General features: G+C 38.4%; 1 protein-coding gene across 4 annotated transcripts in view; it reads left to right on the top strand.

Moving 5' to 3' along the window:
* Positions 1-22105, top strand: part of LOC122558295 (telomeric repeat-binding factor 2-like) — a 39106-nt gene extending 17001 nt beyond the window's left edge. Inside the window, exons 4-11 of one of the 4 annotated variants that reach the window (XM_043706706.1) lie at positions 523-609; positions 3165-3299; positions 4269-4420; positions 8591-9004; positions 13364-13458; positions 15660-15715; positions 19934-20039; positions 20875-22105. In XM_043706706.1, the coding sequence (XP_043562641.1) occupies positions 523-609; positions 3165-3299; positions 4269-4420; positions 8591-9004; positions 13364-13458; positions 15660-15715; positions 19934-20039; positions 20875-20894 (1065 nt within the window). In that variant the 3' untranslated portion in view covers positions 20895-22105. Of the gene's footprint in view, positions 1-522; positions 610-3164; positions 3300-4268; positions 4421-8590; positions 9005-13363; positions 13459-15659; positions 15716-19933 lie in introns of all 4 variants that reach the window. The other 3 variants (XM_043706707.1, XM_043706704.1, XM_043706708.1) reach the window with 3 other exon arrangements.
* Positions 22106-22815: the final 710 nt, after the last annotated feature.

Below are 22815 nucleotides of genomic sequence, written 5' to 3'. Positions count from 1 at the left end.
CTGATCGCGTGTACCCTAGAACTCTGTGGGAAGCTTGGGAAGTGATTGCTGGGTCTCTCAACGAGATATTTGTATCATAGATAGTCACAGATGAGGTGCCGAAGACTGGGGTTGGCTAACGTGGTACCACTGCTTAAGAAAGGAGGTAAGGACAAGCCAGGGAACGATTATGGGCACCTTACTGAAGACCTTTTGAAAATCTGGGATACGTTAAATCTATTGCACTACCACTTGTTATTCTCTGTTAGTTCTTCAAAAAAGAAAATTTGTTGAAATCTTGTGACATTGCCACTTCAACAGTCTTAAGTGGTATCTCCACACTTTTTTCCTTAAAATAAGCTTCTGGGTTGAACCAGTGAACTTTGTAAATGATGCCTCAGTGGTGAAATCTATAACAAGGATGCTTACTTCCTCTGAGGATTGTGCCCTGTTGAGTGAAAGTCTGATTCTGGCGATCGCTGTCTCAAATTTAGTCAGCTACTTTTGTCATTTGAAATTACTTTTTGATCTCTCTTTCTGAAGGCTGTAGTTGAGTCCATTAAGAAAAACTGTTTTCTAGAAGCTTCTCAGATCTTGGAACGGCATTTCAAAGAGGGCAGTGTTGATGAGGTATGTTTATGGCTGTTTAATCTGGACTAACAAAATCTGATACTTTTGTGCTGGGCATTTTTTTTCTGAGTACTAATATATTCCTTACAGTTGTCAAATTCTTTTTAAATAATATAACCTTAAAGGAATTCTGAGGGAATGGGTATTATACAAACTTGTAGAAAAGAGCAATGTGAGCTAAGGTCCTCTGACAGACAATAGACCACATTTGCTTGTATCTAAGGAACCACCTATCAACAAAGACAGGCGTAGATGGAATTCTTCATTGCTTCCAACATTCAGCTTGATGTCCAGTCAACTCAGCAAAAAGGTATATGAAGATCAGTATCTCAGATTTGAGATTAAGATTATGGTTTACTGGGCAACCATGATCCAAGCTCTCCTAAATATTTTAGAGATTGGATAACATTCTCTGGCAATTCAGAATACTATCAAAGCACCACTAGTAGTGTTTCTGCAAGATCCTTCAAATCCACTGGCAAGAAAGTCCTGCCAAGTAAACATGCATAGTATCAAAATTGGCTTGGTCCTTTTATTCCACATTTTGGCCTTACTTTCCAAAGGCTATGTTTGAATCGATTACAAAGAACTATTTTCAAGAGGTTTCTGAGAACCTTGAATAGCATCTCAAAAAGCACACCTTTGACTGAGTGCTGTAGCTACTTAACCACAAAAGATCCTCGATCCCAAGAGACTGGCCTGGATGGAGAAAAGCCATAGTACTTCGTTGTTTTCCATTAATCTTTTGTGTAATAAAATGCAAGTGTAGTTAGTATATTTACAAGTTATTAGAATGTTTTAGAAATAAGTAATCAATGTGATAGGATATAATAATTGACTCAATTTTTTAAAACTAGAATAGGGAATATTTGGTTGAATTTGAAAATGCTAAATGTGTGTCCTTTCTGAAGCTCGACCAATAGAATGATCTGTAGTGCTAATTCTTGATTAATCATTATTTGTACCATTTGTGCATATATGAATATATATATTTTTTTAAGCACTGAAATCTAAATGAATTGGTGCTTAGACATTGGTAGCTTTTAATCTATTAACAATTGCAGTAATGAGGCCCTGATCTCATTCCTAAATGATTGGCTTGATTTAAATGGTATCAATCAGTCATCTTTTAAAAATCCACTAACATGACCATGAGCTATACTTGCTCTTTCATCCATGCAACCTGCTATTTGTGTGGGAAATCATGTCTCACGAACTTGATTGAGTTTTTTGAAGAAGTAACAAAGAAGATTGATGAAGGCAGAGGAGTAGATGTGATCTATATGGACTTCAGTAAGGCATTCGACAAGGTTCCCCATGGGAGACTGATTAGCAAGGTTAGATCTCATTGAATAGCCCTACACATGGCATCTGATGGGAGAACTAGCCATTTGGATGCAGAACTGGCTCAAAGGTAGAAGACAGAGGGTGGTGGTGGAGGGTTGTTTTTCAGACTTGATGCCTGTGACCAGTGGAGTGCCACAAGGATCGGTGCTGGGTCCTCTACTTTTTGTCATTTACTTAAATGATTTGGATGCGAGCATAAGAGGTACAGTTAGTACGTTTGCAGATGACACCAAAATTGGAGGAGTAGTGGACAGCGAAGAGAGTTACCTCAGATTACAATAGGCTCTGGACCAGATGGGCCAATGGGCTGAGAAGTGGTAGATGGAGTTTAATTCAGATAAATGCGAGGTGCTGCATTTTGGGAAAGCAAATCTTAGCAGGACTTATACACTTAATGGTAAGGTCCTAGGGAGTGTTGCTGAACAAGAGACCTTGGAGTGCAGGTTCATAGCTCCTTGAAAGTGGAGTCGCAGGTAAATAGGATAGTGAATAAGGTGTTTTGTATGCTTTCCTCTATTGGTCAGAGTATTGAGTACACGAGTTGGGAGGTCATGTTGCGGCTGTACAGGACATTGGTTAGGCCACTATTGGAATATTGCGTGCAATTCTGGTCTCCTTCCTGTCGGAAAGATGTTGTGAAACTTGAAAGGGTTCAGAAAAGATTGACAAGGATGTTGCCAGGGTTGGAGGAGTTGAGCTATACAGAGAGGTTGAATAGGCTCGGGCTGTTTTCCCTGGAGCGTCGGAGGCTGAGGGTGACCTTGGAGGTTTACAAAATTGAGGGGCATAAATAGGATAAATAGACAGTCTTTTCCCTGGGGTCAGGGAGTCCAGAACTAGAGGGAATAGGTTTAGGGTGAGAGGGGAAAGATATAAAAAAGACCTAAGGAGCAACTTTTTCATTCAGAGGGTGGTACATGTATTGAATGAGCTGCCAGAGGAAGTGATGGAGGCTAACACAATTGCAACATTTCAAAGGCATCTGGATGAGTATATGGATAGGAAAGGTTTGGGGGGATATGGGCCGGGTGCTGGCAGGTGGGACTAGATTGGGTTGGGATCTCTGGTCGGCATGGATGAGTTGGACCAAAGGGTCTGTTTCTGTGTTGTACATCTCTGTGGTTTTTTGAAAAGGAATAAGCTGTGATTACTTGGATTGTGCTTTTGCTATTGTAATTTAAAACTGTTATCCTATTTGATTGTTCTAGAAATTGCTTTCCGCAGTTCGAGAGAAGAATTCATCCCATCTTGATCTCCATCTGTTTTCATACAGCAATTTGAAAGGGAAGATGCTGCTCTTTGCGGAAAGCTTAATTGACCATTCTGAACCATTTCTTCTTCTCGTATGTAATCTTATTTGCTTGCTCTCTCACATTATATTCCAAGTGTACTTATTCTACAAATGTGTCACTTCACAACATTTATATTCTTGTTTATTCCAAGATTAGTCCATCTGTTCAGACATGTTATGGTGTACCTCTGGAGCAGGTGGAACTTTTATCTGGGCCTTTTGGTCCAAAGGTAGAACCACTGCCATGGTGCCACAAGATCCTTTAGCTTATTCATGCTGTTTTCCCATCCACCCAATTATCATTCAGAATTTTTTGTTGAGTGAAGCTTTTTCATTAATATCTATTAATGTAGTACTTCCTCAGGGGGTCTTATGATTGCTTATTTTTAAATTAAGGACAAATAAAATAATTGATTAATGTAAAATAAATGCATATTCCTTATTCTTGATACTTGAGTTCTCTTAAATTTACATCTTTTCAAATGTTACAAGTATGCAAAATGCATCAAAAAAATGCAAAAGGCAGAAGTTGTATTTATAGAAATGCTTTTTTAAAAAACTGAAAACTTGTGTGGATTACTCATTTCAAGTTTCCAGCCATGAGCTGTGCTGACTTGTCTTTAACATTATAGTGAAAAATTCTCACTTTTTGTTGCAAGCTTGTAGTAAATGTTTATTTAGGAATTTGTGCTTTTTGACCAAAGTTACTCAGTACTAATTGTTTTAAACTGTTTTCATCTGGGTTATCTCAAAACATTTTTTTATCCTGTAATTTCTGTTGTGTAACCATTTTTTCAGCCATGTCAAGTTTTTTTTTTGCTTTCCTTGTGCACGTAGTACTACAGATACAGTAGTAGAAAAAAATCTGTTTGACTTTGATATAAAACGGCAGTCTTCTTTCCATCAGGACTGAAATGTGCAAAATACAATAAACAGATCAATTATGTACACCTGAGTAGGTTTTTTGAGGGAGATATTACAAAAATAAAATAAATAAATATTGGAAAATTGTGTCTTTCAGAGTGCAAAAACCTCCATATCAAGATCAGCAGAAGTCCACGATGAGGAATTAAGAATGGACTGTAGTCAAGAGGTGCATCAGGAAAGGCAGGCTTCAGAATGGAATAAATCCACATCAAATCCAATAGATAAATGTTGTATTTGTTCTAATAGGTGATTGAAACTTTTACTCAATTTGAGCTATATTTCAAATTGCTGAAGTATCAATGTTTTCAAAAAAAAAATCTCTAGCCATACATTAATTTGGTGAAATAAACTGGAGTCCACTTTGAACTTCACATTTCAGTAGATATTCACTGTTTATGTCCAATGAGAAAATGAACTTTCCATCTAATGGTATCAACATTTTGCTTAGCTGTTCTGTAGTAAGATATGTTCGAATAACATTTCAACAAGTGTACATATGACCTGATAATTTATGATGCAAAAAGCAGAACTAATACTTGATGTAGTAGTTCAAAGTTTGTGAGATTTGTAGCTCGGGTGCTCGTTGCTGTGGTTCTGTTCGCCGAGCTGGAAGTTTTTGTTGCAAACGTTTCGTCCCCTGTCTAGGTGACATCCTCAGTGCTTGGGAGCCTCCTGTGAAGCGCTTCTGTGGTGTTTCCTCCGGCATTTATAGTGGCCTGTCCCTGCCGCTTCCGGTTGTCAGTTTCATCTGTCCGCTGTAGTGGCTGGTATATTGGGTCCAGGTCGATGTGTTTGTTGATGGAGTTTGTGGATGAGTGCCAAGCTTCTAGGAATTCCCTGGCTGTTCTTTGTTTGGCTTGCTCTATAATGGTAGTGTTGTCCCAGTCAAATTCATGTTGCTTGTCGTCTGCGTGTGTGGCTATTAGGAATAGCTGGTCATGTCGTTTCGTGGCTAGTTGATGTTCGTGGATGCGGATCGTTAGCTGTCTTCCTGTTTGTCCTATATCGTGTTTTGTGCAGTCCTTGCATGGATTCCTTGCCAGTCCTTGCCAAAAACGGATATCCTCGCAATTTCATCAACAGATGCCTAAGGGAAAGACAACGGAACGAGGACATGCCGCAACCCAAAGGACTAGCCACACTACCATACATCAAGAACATCTCTGAAATGACAGCCAGACTACTGTGACCACTAGGACTTATAACAGCACACAAACCAACAGCCACACTCGGACAACAACTCACCAGAACGAAGGACCCGATACCCAGCATGAGCAAGACGCATGTAGTGTACAAAATCCCATGCAAGGACTGCACAAAACACAATATAGGACAAACAGGAAGACAGCTAACGATCCGCATCCACGAACATCAACTAGCCACGAAACGACACGACCATCAACAAACACATCGTCCTGGACCCAATATACCAGCCACTACAGCGGACAGATGAGACTGACAACCGGAAGCGGCAGGGACAGGCCACTATAAATGCCGGAGGAAACACCACAGAAGCGCTTCACAGGAGGCTCCCAAGCACTGAGGATGTCACCTAGACAGGGGACGAAACATTTGCAACAAAAACTTCCAGCTCGGCGAATAGAACCACAGCAGTGATGTAGTTGTTCTTTTAATTCACTTGTATTGCAGTTTCAAATCAGAAGAACTTTGCGTTTAAAATCCATTCATGTCAATATTGAATTGATTAGTTTTGATTTGGCTCTTTGTTTACTTCCCTGGATGAGCGTTACATTGGCAAAACTGAAGTTTTAATTCATTAACTGGGTGGTTCAGTGGTGAGCACTGCTGCCTCAGCACTAGGGACCTGGATTCAATTCCAACCTTGGGCGGCTGTCTGTATGAAGTTTGTTGCTCCCTATGAATGCGTGGGTTTCCTCCAGGTGCTCCGGTATCTTCCCACAATCCAACGATATACAGGTTAGGTGGGTTGGCCATGCTAAATTGCCCATAGCATCCAGGGGTGTGCGTGTTAGGTAGGTTAGCAATGGGAAAATGCTGGATTACAGGGGTGGACAGTGTGGGTCAGGTCTGGGTAGGATGCTGTTTGGATGTCAGCATGGACTTGATGCACTGAATGATCTGTTTCCACACAATAATGATTCTATGATTCTACGCTTATTCCAGTCCCAGAAAGTGATTGTGTGCCTTCCCCTTAACTGTTGCATTCCTTGTGGTAGTGGCATTCCAAAACTGTAAAGTAGAAAATTCCATATACTGTATTCACCTTTGGTGATGAAGGACATAAGTACTATACGTACAGATCAATATTCTACTTAAAAGGGAACTTGGTGTAGTCTGAATAAAATGTACACTTAAAAATATTTATTGACAGAAGAATATTTGTTTTCACATTTAAAAATAATGTTTCAGTCTCTATTAAGCATTCATTGAATTTCCTCATAGAAAAAGTCTCACTCTCTGTTTCAGTAATGATCTATTCCAGCAATCTTTGCATTTAAATATCCTCCCAAGAATTTCTTTCAACTTTTTTAATTTTTAAAATTATTTTGTTTGTGAAGCTCATTGTCATGTTAATTAACCAACAAAAATGTTCCACGTAGCTGTTGCAAAGCCTAGCTATCTGAGAGATTATCTATTAAGATCTTCAGATATAACAGTATGTATTCTCAGTATGATCTTTATTAAAAGGGCATAATGATTATATCCTTTTGCAGACCTTTAATATTTCAAGGTTTGTAGGGAAGGCAAAATGGTATAGGGATGATCTCACCTTTTGTGGTTTTTAATTAGTTTCAAAATGTCCAGAAGGGCACAAATGATGGCGTTCTCTTTGCATCTGTCTGGCATCAATCTATTAATTTCTTTGCAGAATGTGTTATGGTGAGATGACACTTTGAATATACAATGTTGTTTGGGAGAGTTGAGCTATTTCAGGGATGGACAGATGTTGGGCTTTGCCATGCTGCAGACATTTTATTGATCCACTGTGATAGTTTAACTTTTATTATATTGTTGAAATAGTAAAAATTCCTGAACAGATAGAAATTGTATTATGAGGGAAAGATCAAAAGTTGCACCTGCCTAGTTTGCAACTTGCGAAGCATTAGATTTGTATAGTATCCTGATGTAAATTTCAGAGTGCTTGTCAGGGTGTAATTCGGATTAGACATAATCCTAATGCGTTTGAGGTTTCAAGCTAAAATCAGCTGATTCAACATTTTCTTCACATTAATGGTTTCTGATTTAGAAATACATGGTCTTAAATGTTTTCAAACAAAAACTCCCATTCTGTTTAAACTATCTCTTTTAAAAAATGCCCTTTTCTCCATTCTTGGTTTTACCGTGAGGTTTTTTTTTCACCATCTAGAGTTTAATAGGTAAGTAGTATGTTTTGTACAAAAGTGCTATTTTTCAAGCTCGGAATTTTTGTGGATGCAAGACTTCAATCAATCTTGCAAGCTGAAGAATCTAGAATCATAGAATCCCTTGTGTGTAAGCAGGCCCTTCGGCCCAACAAGTCCACACCGACCCTCCGAAGAGTAACTCACCCAGACCCAGTCCCCTAACCTATTACTCTACATTTATCCCTGACTAATGCACCTAACCTACACCGCCCTGAACGCTATTGACAATTTAACTTGGCCAATTTACATAACCTGCACATCTTTGGATTGTGGGAGGAAACCCATGCAAACTCCACAAAGATAGTCACCCAAGACTGGAATTGAACCTGGGTTCCTGGTGCTGTGAGGCAGCAGTGCAAACCACTCAGTCACTGTGCTGCCCATATGGTATGCATGGCACTATTTTCAAGAACAAAACCAAATTTGCTTACCACCAACTCTCAACCCCACAGTAGCATTTCATTCTTTGTTCTGAGATGAAATGGTAAATGCTCGTGGATAATTTGACAAGGGAGGAGCATTTGTATGTTAGGTCATATAATCACATCTTTAGGGTGGCAGTGGTTAGCACAGTTGCCTCACAGCGCCAGGGACTCTAGTTCAACTCCCGCAGGTGACTGTGTGTATGAAGTTTGCACGTTCTCCCCGTATCGATGTGGGTTTCCTCCGGGTGCTCTGGTTTCTTCCCACAATCCAAAGATGTGCAGGTTAGGTGAATTGGCCATACTAAATTGCCCATGGTGTTCAGGGATGTGTAGGTTAGATGCATTAGGCTGGGGTGAATGTAGAGTAATAGGGGAATGGGTCTGGGTGGATTACTCTTCAGAGGGTTGGTGTGGACTTGTTGGGCTGAAGTGCCTGTTTCCATACTATAGAGATTCAGTGATCCTGGTGAGGGTTCAGGCATTGAAATGTTGGCTAAATTATTCCTTCCATCCCCTCACCTCTCCTATATTCAGGGGTGGGATAGAAAAGTGTATCGTGTTCATTTTAAAACTACAAATAATCGTTTTTAAAATTTTTTTTCTAGAATGGAAATTCAGCCTGGTCATCCAAACAGCTATGTAGCCCTACAAACAGCATTCTGCATCCTCCATAAATTAGAAGCAGATCCATTGACAGCTTTTAAAGAAATAGATGTATTGGATTTTGAATTGGTTGGAAACAGCAAATTACAAACTATGACAAGACACAAGAAGCAGACGGTTGAGGAAAATGCTATTCAACGATCTGATAAGCCAGCCGCAAAGTGCATACAGGCTGTTTCTCGGTTTATTACCGATCCAGACAGTCAGGATGAGGTAGAATGTCTTGATACAGTAAACAAGTCTGAAAACAGATTGGGCTTTCACCAAGACAATGTGAAATCTATACAAACACGTGAAAGGGATGGCAGTCTTAAAGAAATTTCACCGAAGGAAACCACCTTGCGACGAGGCAAATGGTAAGCATTGACTAAATATATAACTTCTCAAGTTCATGTATGTTTTCCAAAAAAGTATGGAATTAAGGGAATAGCTGCTGTAGGTTAAACTATACTGGTATACACATTGAATTCTAGTGCATTTTAAAAATTATTGACTGTTCCCCTTTTTCATTGTTACAAAGCACTGTCTTTTGTTGGAATGGGCATCTGCAGAGGAACAGCAGCCATTTGTCACCTAGTTTTAAGCATTTTTTAAATTAATGAAGCTGAATTGAAAGTGTTGCTAGATTATTTGAACTTGGTCTCGTAGATGTATTTTCTCACCCCCTGCTATCCCCTCAAAATGCGTGCATTTCGTCCCTAGATTATATCCAGGAATGGGAGCCCAGCTAATTATGTTTCTTGTTTCCTTCTGGCTAGTTATGACACCTTTACCTCTGGATCCACAAACATTGTGATATACAAATATTGAAACAAGGCACGCGAGTAAGCTATTCTACCCATTGAGCTTGCTCGGCCATTCAGTATGATCGTGATTGACCCTTTATCTCAATGCCATGTTCTCGTTTTCTGCTTATCCCTTGATGCCTTTAATATCTAAAAATATATCTATTTCTCTCTTGATTTTATTCAGCGATTTGGCTTTCACAACCTTCTGTGGTATGGAATTCTACAGGTTGTTGAAATCTGAAAATGTTGTATTTGGTTCCCTCATCTAGTTCATTTAATTATATTGTGAATAGTTGGCACCTCAGCACTGCTCCTTGTGGTGCCCTACTAGTCACTGCCTGCCACTCAATAAAGGACCCATAAAGGACCCATTTATTCCTAATCTGTTAACCCTCTGTCAAACTATTCTCAATCCATGCTAATATGTTACCCCATGTGCTTAACTTTGCCAATTACCACTTATGAGGGACCTTGTCAAAAGTCTTCTGAAAATCCAAATAAACTAGATCCACTGTTCTCCCTTATCTATTATAATTTAAGCATGTTTAACCATTTGTGAACCCGACCTGACTTTGTTCAATCCTGTTAATGTTTTCCAAATGTTCTGTAATTTGTGCTATATTTATAATAGACTCAAATATTTTCCCTACTGATGTTAGGCTAACTGGTCTATAATTCTCGGTTTCCCTCTTTCTCCCTTTCTAAATAGTGGGGTTACATTTGCCACCCTCCAAGCTGTTGGATCTGGTACAGAGTCTGTAGAATTTTGGAAGATGACCACTAATATTTCTAATTCATCCAGTGTTTCCAGGACCACCTTTTTGTAGTATTCTAGGATTATTAGCCCCTGGTGATTTGTCAGCCTTTAACCCAGCATAATTTCTCCAGCATAATTTTCTTCCGAATATTGATTTCCTTCAATTTCACCTCGCACTAGATCTCTGGTCCCAAAATATTTTTGGGAGGTTATTGTGCCTCTTGTGTAGATAGAACAAAAGTAAATGTTCAATTTTTCTGCCATTTCTGTTTCCCAATCATAATTTCTCTAGCTTCTGGCTGTAAGGGACCGATATTTGTTTTTGCTAAATTAGAAAAGAATTTGGCAGTCTGTAAATTTGTCATCATCAGCTTAGAAATTGTTTTGCAAGAGCCCAAACTCTTGTGGAATAGATTTTTGCTTTGGAACAACAACCATTTGTCACATAGTATTTGTATTATAAAGAGTAACTCAACTGACTATTTCAGTCGAGTGATTTCATCTATGCTATCTGAACCTAAATAATGGTTGCTATTTAATCTTGCTGTGAGAGGTCAAGAACTTGAACTATTTTTAAAAAGGACTCTCACTTGTACATTTTCTCATCTAATCTATGTGGGAAAACTATTTAACAATACTTGGATGCAGACCATTCTGGTAGGGCATATTTAACTTTCAAAATACCAATGTTTGTTAAAAATATTGTAGAAATCTTTCATTTAAAAGGCAGAAGTATGGACTTGAATTTTTTTTCAAAAGGCCACTAAAAGGATAATTTGAGCATTTTTAAAGTAATATTTACTGTAAATTGTGTAGTCATAGTCGTGTAGCACAGGAAGAGACCCTTTGGTCCAACCAGACCATGCTGACCATTATTCCAAACTAAACTAGTCTTATTGCCTGCACTTGGCCCATATCCCGCCATACATTTCTTATACACTCACTTATGCAGAATTGCCCTTTGTCTTTTTTTTAATCTTTTTCTCCTCTGACCTTAAAAATATGCCCCCTAGTCTTGAAACCACTCCCTCCCCTCCCTGGGGAAAAGACACCTGCCATTCACCTTATGTATACCCCTCATTATTTTATAAACCTCTATAGGGCCACCTCTCAATTTCCTATGCTCCAGTGACAAAAAGTCTCAAGCCTATCCATCTCTCCTTATTACTCAAACACTCTATTCCCAGCAACATCCTGGTAAATCTCTTCTGAATCCTCCCCAGCTTAGTAATATCCTTCCTTTAACAGGCAGACCAGAACTGGACGCATTACTCCAGAAGAGGCCTCACCAACGTCCTTTTATTTAAGTCCAAGTAAACAATGTCTACCACTCTGCTGTCATAATATTCTTGGATACTTCCTCAAAAAACTCAGAAGTTTGAGAGACATGGTTTCCCTGGCGCAAAAACATGCTGACACTCTCTAATAATTTCTTGGCTCTCCAAATGCATTTAATTCCTAATTTTCATAATCACTTCCACAAATTACCCACCACCAAAGTCAGACTTGCAGGTCTACAATTCCTAAGCTTGTCCTTGCACCTCCTCTTAAACAAAGGCACAACGTTAACAACCTTCAGTCATTAGGCACCTCACCTGTATTTTTTAGATCCAGATATTTCTGCAATGGGCCCCACAATTTGTTCCCTAACTTCCCACAAAGTCCTGAGATATTTTCAAGCTCAGGTTCCGGAGATTTAATCACCTTTACATTTTCTAAGACCTCTAGCATTTCCCTTTTTGTGATGCGAATTGTTTGTAAAACATCAGTATTTATTTCTTTGAGTTCTCTGGCCCCCTTTTTTTTCTCCATAGTAAAAACGGACACAAAATATTCACTTAATATCTTGCCATCTCCTGAGGTTCAACACAAAGATGACCTCATTGATCGTTACGGGGGCCTACTCTTCCAGTTGCTCTCTTGCTCTGAATGAATTTGTAGAATCTCTTTGGATTATCCTTAACCTTATTTGTCATGTCCTCTCTTTGCCTACTTGATGTACCTCTTTAGAATTCCCCTTTACTTTTTATGCTGTTCAAGAGGCTCATTTGAACCCAGTTCATATATAATACATGATTTTTAAAAAATTCTTGAATAGAACCTCAATATCTTTATTTCATGCATTGTTCTCTAATCGTAACAGCCTTACCTTTCCCCCTCTCAGGAACATACTGACTCTGAACTCTCGTTATCACGTGTTTTCAGCTAACCATGTGGACCAATTTATTTGAAGTCCTATATCTGAGGTTATGGCTGTGTGGAGTTGTGGCTATTTGAGGTTGCTTTTTGTTCATTTGAGGTCGAGCCAACTAAGACCGAAACTACCCAAATTCTACTACTCCCACCTTTTTGGAAAAAAAAATCCTTCTTGAGTCTCTAGTGTGACAGCTAGAAAAACTGAAGCATCATCGTCTCTTGAGAAGCTTATAGAAGATGTTCTGTTGACATCCCCTGAACAAATTGCATTTGTCATGACACATGTATACATGTATACCAGGTCCATATAAAAAGCCATCTAGAACATCTCACATCTTAGTAGATTTTCTTCAAGAATCAACAATTTTTTTTTAATCAAAGCCCCAATATCTACAGAGAAAATGTGTTTTTTTTCCCTTGATGTGTGTACAATTGCATATTAGGGGTTGTTCAGAAGGATATATGTTTATTCTGTCATATTGCAAACTGTGTTAATAAATTGTGCATCTTTATTGAATAAGTCTTGTTTTATATTGAATCAGTAGTTTTGTTGCTTATTGAAAAAACTTGGTTGGTGGATTTCTATTCTGAAACCAATAGATTGGTATGTATAATGGGCCAGAAGTAATAAATTATTATTAGTATTTTTGTATAATAACCCCATTTTTGGGATATGATAGAAACAACTACAGAGAAAGCTTGATTATCCAGCATTTGATTTTCCGAATTTTGGATTATCCGAGCAAGATCGCATGGTCCTGATGCTTGGCTAAACTGTGTTATCCAGCATTCGATTATCCGAACAAAATACTCCCCACCCGTGTCGTTTGGGTAATCGAGGTTCCTCTATTTAGTCTGAGAAATAGTGATTCAAGTCTTCTCCATGTGGAAAGATCCTATTTCCAGGCCTCTTTCAAAGACAACAACGCTATTATTTGTATGATTTGAAATCTAATATTTTAAATCACCAATAGGTGTAACCAGGTGAATTATCCTGGAGGCATTGAGGGCAAGGAAGAATGGAGTGATGAAGAATTTCTTTTTGATGTCCCTAAAAAAATTTCCATCCGTAAGTAAAATAGCACAGCATTCTAAATATAAATGTTGACTTGCATAACAATGCAATATTTCAGCCAGACAACTAATAACTAACTTCATTCTTGTTTTTAAAGTTGTCCACATTCAGAGAACAAAACTGGTCGGGCTGTGTTTATTGCTGATGTTTTGTTAGCTTTAGCATGTCTTTGACATGCTGGATGTTTTATGGGTAAAAGTGTTAGATAGGGAATTCTAGAATTCTGCCCCCATGATAATGAATAGCAGGTTACATGTATGTCAAGAGACTTGGTATGAGATTTGGTGACTGAGCCGGTTGGAAATGGAAAGGCATTGTTGTGGAGAAGCGCGTGGGGAATCATAAAATGAGTTACTTGCTTTGGAATAGTCCGTTTTTTCCCTTTCTTGTCCATATTGTGTTGATATATCAGATCCAGTTCGTATTTGATGATGATAAAATCTTGGATGTTGAAGTTGAAAGTTTGGGGTAGTGGCACTGATAAAGGATATGGAAGGGAATTTGGTCATTTTATGTTTGACATCTAGGTGATTTTATGGTCTGCATGTTATGGCCCATTTCTCATCTCAAGTCTGTGTCCTACAGTTCACTGGCTCGGGAAAATTCTGTTAATGTAGGGGTTGCAATGTTACTTGTTGTAGAGTCAGTTATGAACAGCCTTGTGTCTGACCTTAGGATAAGGCTGATCATTGCCAAAGCAGCTGACATTGCAACTGGCTCATCCAGGGTTACAATTATCAAACATAATTGATTACTGAAAATAAAGAGGGGAAGCTTAAAGAATTCTTACGGTTGGCTAGTGAGAGTATGAAGAAGGAACAGAAAGTGGCATAAGACGAAATAATGAATTTTACAAATACAAGTAGTAGCACAACAGAACAGAGGTGATTAAAGCTGATGAAGAAATCTAGTGGGGCTGATGGACTAACAAAAGGAATCCATTGACAATGATCTAGTGTTGGATCGATTTAAGTTAAGAAGCAGTTAACAGATTGTTTTTCCACTGTTGAATTCCAATGTTGGCCAGTTTTCTGGAAAGCAGTTTATTAATATTACAAGTCAGTGCTAGTATGATCTTTAAAACCAATTATTTTGTCTTGTATTAGTCTTGACATCTCCTCATATGCTCCATTGAAAATTATACTGCATTGATCCAAGTCCAAGGATAAGTATACTGTTAATGGCAGGACCTTGAATAGCATTGATGTATAGACGGATCTTGGGGTTCAAGTCCATTGCTCCCTGAAGGTGACCACGCAAGTAGATAGGGTGGTGAAGAAGGCATATAGCATGCTTGCTTTTATTGGTTGGCGAATTGAGTCTGGATGTCACGTTGCAACTTTATAAGACTTTGGTTAGGCCACATTTAGAGTATTGTGTTCAGTTTTGGTTGCCACATTTCAGGAAGGGTGTGGAGGCTTTGGAGAGAATGCAGAAGAAGTTTACCAGGATGTTGTTTGGATTAAAGGGTATGAGCTATAAGGAGAGGCTAGAAAAATTGTTGTTGCTTTCTCTGGAATGGTGGCAGCTGTGGGGAGACTTAGTAGAAGGTTATAAAATTTTAAGATGTGTAGATAGGGTGGACGGTCAGAGCCTTTTTCCTAGAGTTAAAATGTCTAATACTAGGTGGCATGCCTTTAGGGTGAGAGGAGGAAAGATCAAAGGAGATGTAAGGTACATGTTTTTTTCTCAGAGTGGTAAGAGTCTGGAATGCACTGCCAGGACTGGTGGTGGAGGCAGATATGATAGATGCATTTAGGGACTTTTAGATAAGCACATGAATATGCAAGGAATGGAGGAATATGGATCAAGGCAGGCAAAAAGGATTAGTTTAATTTGGCATCATGTTCGGCACAACATTGCAGGCCAGGGGGCCTGCTCCTGTGCGGTATTGATTAGAGCGTAAGCATTTTCTTGCAGGATAGGCTGAGATGTTGCAAAACCGAGTCATTGCACTGCACCATTGGTAAGAAAATATGACAAGATGTGAAATTAAAATTGGAAGCTTCCATTATAACATTGTGACAGGAATTTATAATGGGAAGCATGTGCAAACAAGTAACAAATGAAGTCTTTGTAAAGTAACAGCGAACACTATTAGATTCACTCAGAACAAATTACAGCCCATTTTATTTCTTGCAAAACTTATGATCATTTTTATCATAAATATTAGTAACTGGTTATTTCTTATCTAGGAAATGGAAGAACTTCACCAACAGAGAGTAATTTTTCCTGTTCATCTAAAAGACAGGTAAGTTCCTTAATGTTGAAACCTGAACATGTTGATGTGGTAATATGTGAACTGAAGTTAGCTTGTAGATCCGTTTACCCATTTGCCCAGTTTGAATTTTAAAAATTACGGTAGTGTTTTAATTTTTTTGAAGATGGAAAAGGAAGTAATATTTAGATTAGTAAATAAAACAACATTGTAGTTGATTATTTGATTTACCATTCACTGACTAAAATATTTAGTTTCAGACTGATTACAGCCATTGGCCATATTGTCATATTGTGTCTATTCTGGGTCCTGAAGAGCTATTTAGCTGGTTCCAAGCCCTGCCTTTTCCCCTTTGCCTTGGAACTTTCTTTCTCCAGCCAGTGCATCCCAGAGCACAATCACTTGCTGGATTTCTTCCCCCCCCCTCAAGTCTCTGATTTATTTACCAGATGTTTTGGTCTGTACCTTTTTAAGTCTTGGCATATTCATATCTACCCTGGCTAGATTCTCATGATTTTGACCACTTCTTTCAAATTTCCACTCAACTTTGTCTTTAAAGAGAAGATCTCCAGCTTCACCAGTTTATCCTTGTTACTGAATGCTGTCAGCCCCAAAATAATTCTCATAATTTGTTTGTGCACTCACCAATGTCTTCATGACCTGCCCAGAATTAACCACAATTGTCTCGTTAAGGCTAAAGAAGAGTTTTGTAGAGTTTCATTATTACCTCCTCATTTTGAATGGTAAATCTCAATTTATGAAGCCCTGAATCTTGTATGTTTAGTGAATCACATTCTCAACCTATCCAGCTATTCCCCTGTTCAGCATCTCCTTTAGAATTGTATATTGCCTTTCCTTGTTTTTTTCTGCCAAAATATATCCCTTCATGCTTGTCTGCATTAAATTTCTCCCAAAGTATTCACCCATTTCACAAGTCTATGTATATTCTTTTCAGTCTTTCGCTACCTTCCTCACCACCCGCAATACTTGGAAATTTTGTGCAACTGCACATTTTGAAATTGAACCCTTCACACTTGAATTTAGGTCATTAATATCATCACGTTAAGCTGTAGCTGTCGAACCAATCCTGGGAAACCCCACTATGTGCTTTCCTCCAGTCCAAAAGGCAATCCTTTGACACTACTTTGTCTTGTCACTTGGGAAAATTTGTACACATGCAGCCACTATTGATTCTGTTCTACTGGTTGCATCTTTGATGAGTCCAGTATGTGGGGTACTTCTTCAAAAATCTTTGGGCACCCACGTGCATCATCATAACATCATTACTCTCAGCACCTTTCTGTTCCTTCACTTAAAAAATGCAATCAAATTAATTAAACAATATTATTCTGAAGAAGTCCAGACAAGCTTTCTTTAATTAATCCACACATGTCCAAATGACTGCAAATATAGTCTGCAAGTATTATTTCTAAGATCATTCGTGCCACCTGGGAGGACAAGGAAAGCAGATCCTTGTCCACTTGCAAGCTCTCTTTTAAGCTATATACCATCCTCATTTGGAGTCATGACACTATTCATTCATTCACCAGGTTAAAACTCTGAATCTCTCTCCCTAACAGCACTGTTGGGCGTAGATTAAATTAGATTCCCTACAGTGTGGAAACAGGCCCTTTGGCCCAACCAGTTCACACCGACCCTCCGAAGAGTAAGCCCCCCAGACCCGTTTCCCTCTGACTAATGCACCCAACAGTATGGGCAATTTAGCATGGCCAATTCACCTATTTGCAGATTTTTGGAATGTGGGAGGAAACCGGAGCACCAGGAGGAAACCCACGCAGACACTGTGAGGATGTGCAACCAGACAATCGCCAGACAGTCGCCAGAGGCTAGAATCGAACCTGGGATCCTGGTGCTGTGAGGCAGCAGTGCTAACCACTGTGCTACCATGCCGCCCCTAAATTTCAATAGCTCATGGACTGCTGTGGTTTAAGAAAGCAACTTACACCACACTCTCAAGGCAGTCATAGGTGGGCAATAAATTCTTACCGAAACAGTGACTCTCTGTTTGATTGTCTCTTGTTGAAATTACTTGTCACTTGTCACCCTGAGCTAAAATGCTGTTTGAGTCTACAGTTCGATTTAGACATCCATATTTGAAGAGTAATTTTCCCTGTGTGTTTTTGGAGTCAGGTGCACAATAGAATCACAACATCATATTCTCATAGGTAGAGGAGCATCAAGCCGTTGGCAAACAGATGCCATTGGATGTGCACAGGTTATGAGGCAGAAGTAAGTGCTTAGGCCCTTTGCTATCAGAGATGTTTGGGGGGGGGGGGGGGGGCGGGTGCTGATGTGGGTAAGGCTTTCTGACATTGGGTGTTTGGTTGGACATACAGAAAGCACCAAAATGGCAAGCGATGGGAGCCTTACCCTTAGATTTCAATGCAATGGCAATGAAGAGCAACATATTCCATGGAAAGGACAGAGCTCTGGACATGAGAATTTTGTGAGCTCAGAAATAACTCTTCCTTATTTTAAATATAATACCTTGTATCTCCACCCAGTTGAGCAGAACTGTGTGAGTGTCCTCCATTGTCTGAGGGGTCTGCTTTCAGCTGCCTCTGTCTTTCTCAGTTGCTCACTTATGTATTCATCATTCAGTATCATCCTATCCTGTTACATGCAAAGACCCAGAAAGGCAACTGTATCTCAACTGGTGGAATGCATGCCTGTAAGATTTGACAGGTGGCACTTGCTCTTGTGGAGACACAGGAATCTGTCTTCCTCCTCAAATTGTCAAACTGTAGAATAAATAGGATCTGAGAACTAGCTTTTGACATCAGAAGCTTCCACAGCACTAAATGCACTAGGTCTTTGGCAATATGCACTGCAGTTTCGTTGTCCACTCTTTGCAGTATCAACTCCCCCTCTCGAATAAGAATGAAAACCGAAAGAACTGCAGATGCTGTAATTTGGAGATAGAAGTAGAAATTGCTGAAAAACTCAACGTATTTGGCAGCAACTGTGGAGAGAAATCAATTAACATTTTGGGTCAAGTGACTCTTCCTCAGGACTAATAAGGATACTGCCTCATTTTATCATGATCAGGTATCTGACAATCTCCATCCCTTGTCCCTCCATACCAGTTATATTGTATAAGTTAGGCAGTTTTTCTCCAATGGCAGTTAGTGACTTTCCTTAGGCATTATGGGCCCTTTACTTATGCGAAAGACAATGAACGATAAGTAAAACACTGCTTGTTCCTGTGGCTAGGGTCATCAATTCATTGACATAAAATGCATGCTGTCAGTACTGACAATTAATCTTCAGCATTATGCCTCTGAGCCTTGCTGAAGGGTCAATACATGCCCTAGCTACACACTTCCGTGTCAAGAGCAACATGCATTTTTTGACTACTCAGTTGCTGATGGCTGAGTGAGTTGCCTGTCATGAGGGCCTGGTATTACATTCACCTTGGCAGAAGAGTACGTTCATTGAATTTTTTCCAGCACCCAACCCAGTTCCTTCTGATCACATTTCATCAGTTCACATTCTGTTTGCCACCTCTGTGTGTGCCTGCTTTTCAGTGTGAAGGTGTAGGTCAGTTTATGTTATCCAGAATTGAAAATTATAATTCCCTGAACCCAGATAAAACTGGGTATAATATATGGATTTAAAGTGAATGTTTTACTCCCTTGATGTTGACAAAGCCTATGCAGATGTACCTTATGGATTGGAAGTCCTTGGGTGTGATTTGTCTTTGCTGAATGAATTGATCCAGAAAGTTGCCACAACTATCATATTCCAAACTCTAGAAAAGTTGCTAGAGTTAAGTCCTGATTGCTTCCCTGTATTGTGTGCACGCTTGTGGATATCTTGTTAGTCTGATGCACCTTTCTCACCATTCTCCCACCCACACCCACCCACAAAAATCAATCAAACTGCCAATTTACTGTTACTCTAAAGAATGGCACTTGAGCAAGGTTTGCTTTATTTTGATAAAATGTATCATTTTTATGAACATAAGGTTGAACCGCTGTGCCAAGTGTGTCATTGAAAATCACTAAAGATCACTAGTGCTCAGCTGCTTTGAAATAATCTGTAATCATGACCTTTTCCATTAAGTCTTGATTTATCTATTCTGTGGCCTAATTGGTGAATGGGAAACTAATCTTCTGGCCGAGCTCGTCCAAGCCTTTAAACATTGTACTTATTATGCTTAGTGCAATTTATGTTATGTCCAGTCGTGAGAATGTTTCTAATTTGCATTATTTTAAAATCATGTTTTAGAAATGGACAGTTGAAGAAAGTGAATGGATTAAACTGGGTGTAAAAAAGTTTGGATTAGGAAATTGGCAGAAGATCCTGAAACATTACCCATTTTGTGATCGCACAGGTATCATGATTAAAGATCGATGGCGAACAATGCAAAAGCTTGGAATGACTTAAAATGCGTTATTGAACTTTTTAAACAGTTGCCCTAATTGCCTTATGTGATATGTAAAACACAATGGTCTTTACTTTCGAAGAATATTGAATATCTACCTAATGTTAGATTGTGTGGAAAGCCAGGCCTTTTTCTGTTGGAATTAGTGCCCTCAGGTACCTTCCTTGCATTCAGGAATTGTGGTCTCTGGAAGTTTTTATCTTTGTGTTTCATAAATGACATTGTTCAGTACAACTAAGGTGATTGAAGAATTAAGCAAATTTTTATTCTTTCCAGTGAAATATTTAGTCTTTGTTCTTTGTTTGCTTTAATATTGTGTATTGTATTTGGCTCTTAATATTTCAAATGCAATTGTACACAATACTCTGACGTTAACAAATAATCATAAGATAATAAAAAGTGCAAAATCATCCACCAACTTCCCTGTAATCTTTGGACACTAGTCATCTTCTATGGATAAATATCAACAACTTCATCTCCAGAATAAGTGAAAATCCAGCTGTACAACCTTAGCACCAGATTTATATAAATTTGCATTAAAAAAAATTCATCCTGACTTGGAACATTAAAAGTTTTATGATGGTTAGTTGATCTGTAAACAATCCTGGCATTAGTTATGGAGTGAGGGGTTTACTAAATCATGATGGTTGATACTGCTGGTGAAGAAATTAAGTTTTATTAACCATATTTACTTTGCAATGAATCATTGTAGCATTTGTGCGAATCTGTCTTACTCACAATAATGGCAGATACATTGGTAACAAATTTCTATTGTTAATATTAGACCCTGAAAATGTTCCTTGAGGTACTTGATTGGGAGACGGCAAGGGAATATAATTTCATTACCAGCTACCAGGAAACCTCCAAAAAAAGCTATGGTGATGCTTGGAAAAACTGAATAATTAAGTAAAATTCATATTTTTTGCATGTTCAAGTTTTACAATAATTTTATCAATGTTTTCAAGCCATATTATGGCATTCTGTTCGTCTTTCCATAAAAATCATAAATGGCGACCATGTTTATGATTTCTCATTTAGAACTTCTGGTGCAAGAGTAAAGTGGCAGCAATTTTTAAACCGTGCATTTGTTTTTGAAAATAGTTTTGATACAAACAGTACTGTGTGTCTCATTTTTTATTGCAGATAGCTTTAATCATGCCAGTACTCTGCCGGAGTTGCTACCCGTAATTATAAAATGTACAAATAGCAGTTAGCTGCTTTAGTTATTTCCAGCTTACATTTTATGAAACTAACAAAATTATCTTTTGTACAATGATAGCAATGCAGATAATAATACTTAAATTTCTATAATTTAGCATTGCTTTGAACAAAAATGTTTCACATTTTTAACTAAAACATGTATAGGCCACTTGGACGGTATCTGTATATCTTTATCTGAAAGATTGCTTCTAATCTTTGTGGCGTTGCCAGTGGAAATGTGGAAATCTTTTGATTTTTTTAAAATCAAAATATCACAATTTTTTTTTTTAACAAATGAATTGCAAGTCATTTTGCGTTCAATGATTGCTCAACTGATCTAAGATGCACAATTTTCACCATTTTAACCCAGTGAAATGATTTGGGCATGTTGCACCCAAAAAAATGTTTCCACACCATTGTCTTTTACAGGTAACTTTGTTTACAAATATTAAACTACCTTTTCAATTTTTTTTCGTTTTGAAATGTTTATATCGAGGTCATGATTGGAGACCCATTGAAAATAAATTATATAATTTCACATTGTTGATGCATGCCTTTATTTTGTCTTAGATCAAGTTACAGTGATAGTAATTAAATCTGTGTATTTCTTGAGTTGGTGGTAATTTGATATTGATCAAAATGATAAAAGGAAAGCGAACTGAAGTACTTGTTTTTACATGGTGCTCTATTGTCTCTTCAGAAAACCCCAAAGCACTATGAAGTTTTAGAATTACACTTCAAAGCAATTGCAACTCTAGTTTGGGCAAATCAATGACTGATGTGAAATATGGAATAAATAGCTTATTTGTATTCATTGACCGAGTGCCTTGACTTCTTTAGCAAATGCAGTCACAGTTGGGTCATTCCACCAGCTACACTTTCCTGCCTGCTTGTAAGTAATTTCACTTTCCACACTTTGTATCAATTTTTCTATGGCTGAGTGTATTATGGGTATGGCCAACATTTAATGCTCATCCTTAATTGTCTGTAAGAAGTGGTGGCAAGCTTCCTTTTTAAATCATTGTAGTCTAAGTGGTATCATTGTTGGGGTAGTGGAGGAAGTGTTGTATGGTTAAGAAACAACAATATACCTCTAAATCAGGATGGTGAATAACTTTGATCAAACTTTGTAGGTCACCTGTGAATCTATTTTTCCTTCATAGGATGTATGTACCACTGACCACATCAGCCATTTATTTCAGATGAACAATATTACTGCATGTCTGGATGTATATCCATAGACAAGTGTGGCAGATTTCTTTCCCTGAAGGACAATAATGAATCAGATGTATCTTTTACACAGTATAGTTTCCTGGCACCATTATTGAGACTAGCTTTATATTATAGATTTATTACTAATCAAACTTAAATTCCATCTGCTGCCATGTTGGGATTTGAGCCAATGTCTTCAGAGCATTTGACTGGGTCTCTGGATTACTAGTCCGATGGCATGACCACTACCATTTTCCCCTTTTGAAAAAAAAATTCTGCCTTTGTTCTTGCAAGTTATAGTTTTAGCGGATGT

Source organism: Chiloscyllium plagiosum, chromosome 17, assembly GCF_004010195.1.
Source record: "Chiloscyllium plagiosum isolate BGI_BamShark_2017 chromosome 17, ASM401019v2, whole genome shotgun sequence".
Taxonomy (NCBI): Eukaryota; Metazoa; Chordata; class Chondrichthyes; order Orectolobiformes; family Hemiscylliidae; genus Chiloscyllium; species Chiloscyllium plagiosum.
The sequence above is the reverse complement of the archived record's forward strand: the minus strand, read 5'-3'. Positions and strand labels throughout refer to the sequence as shown.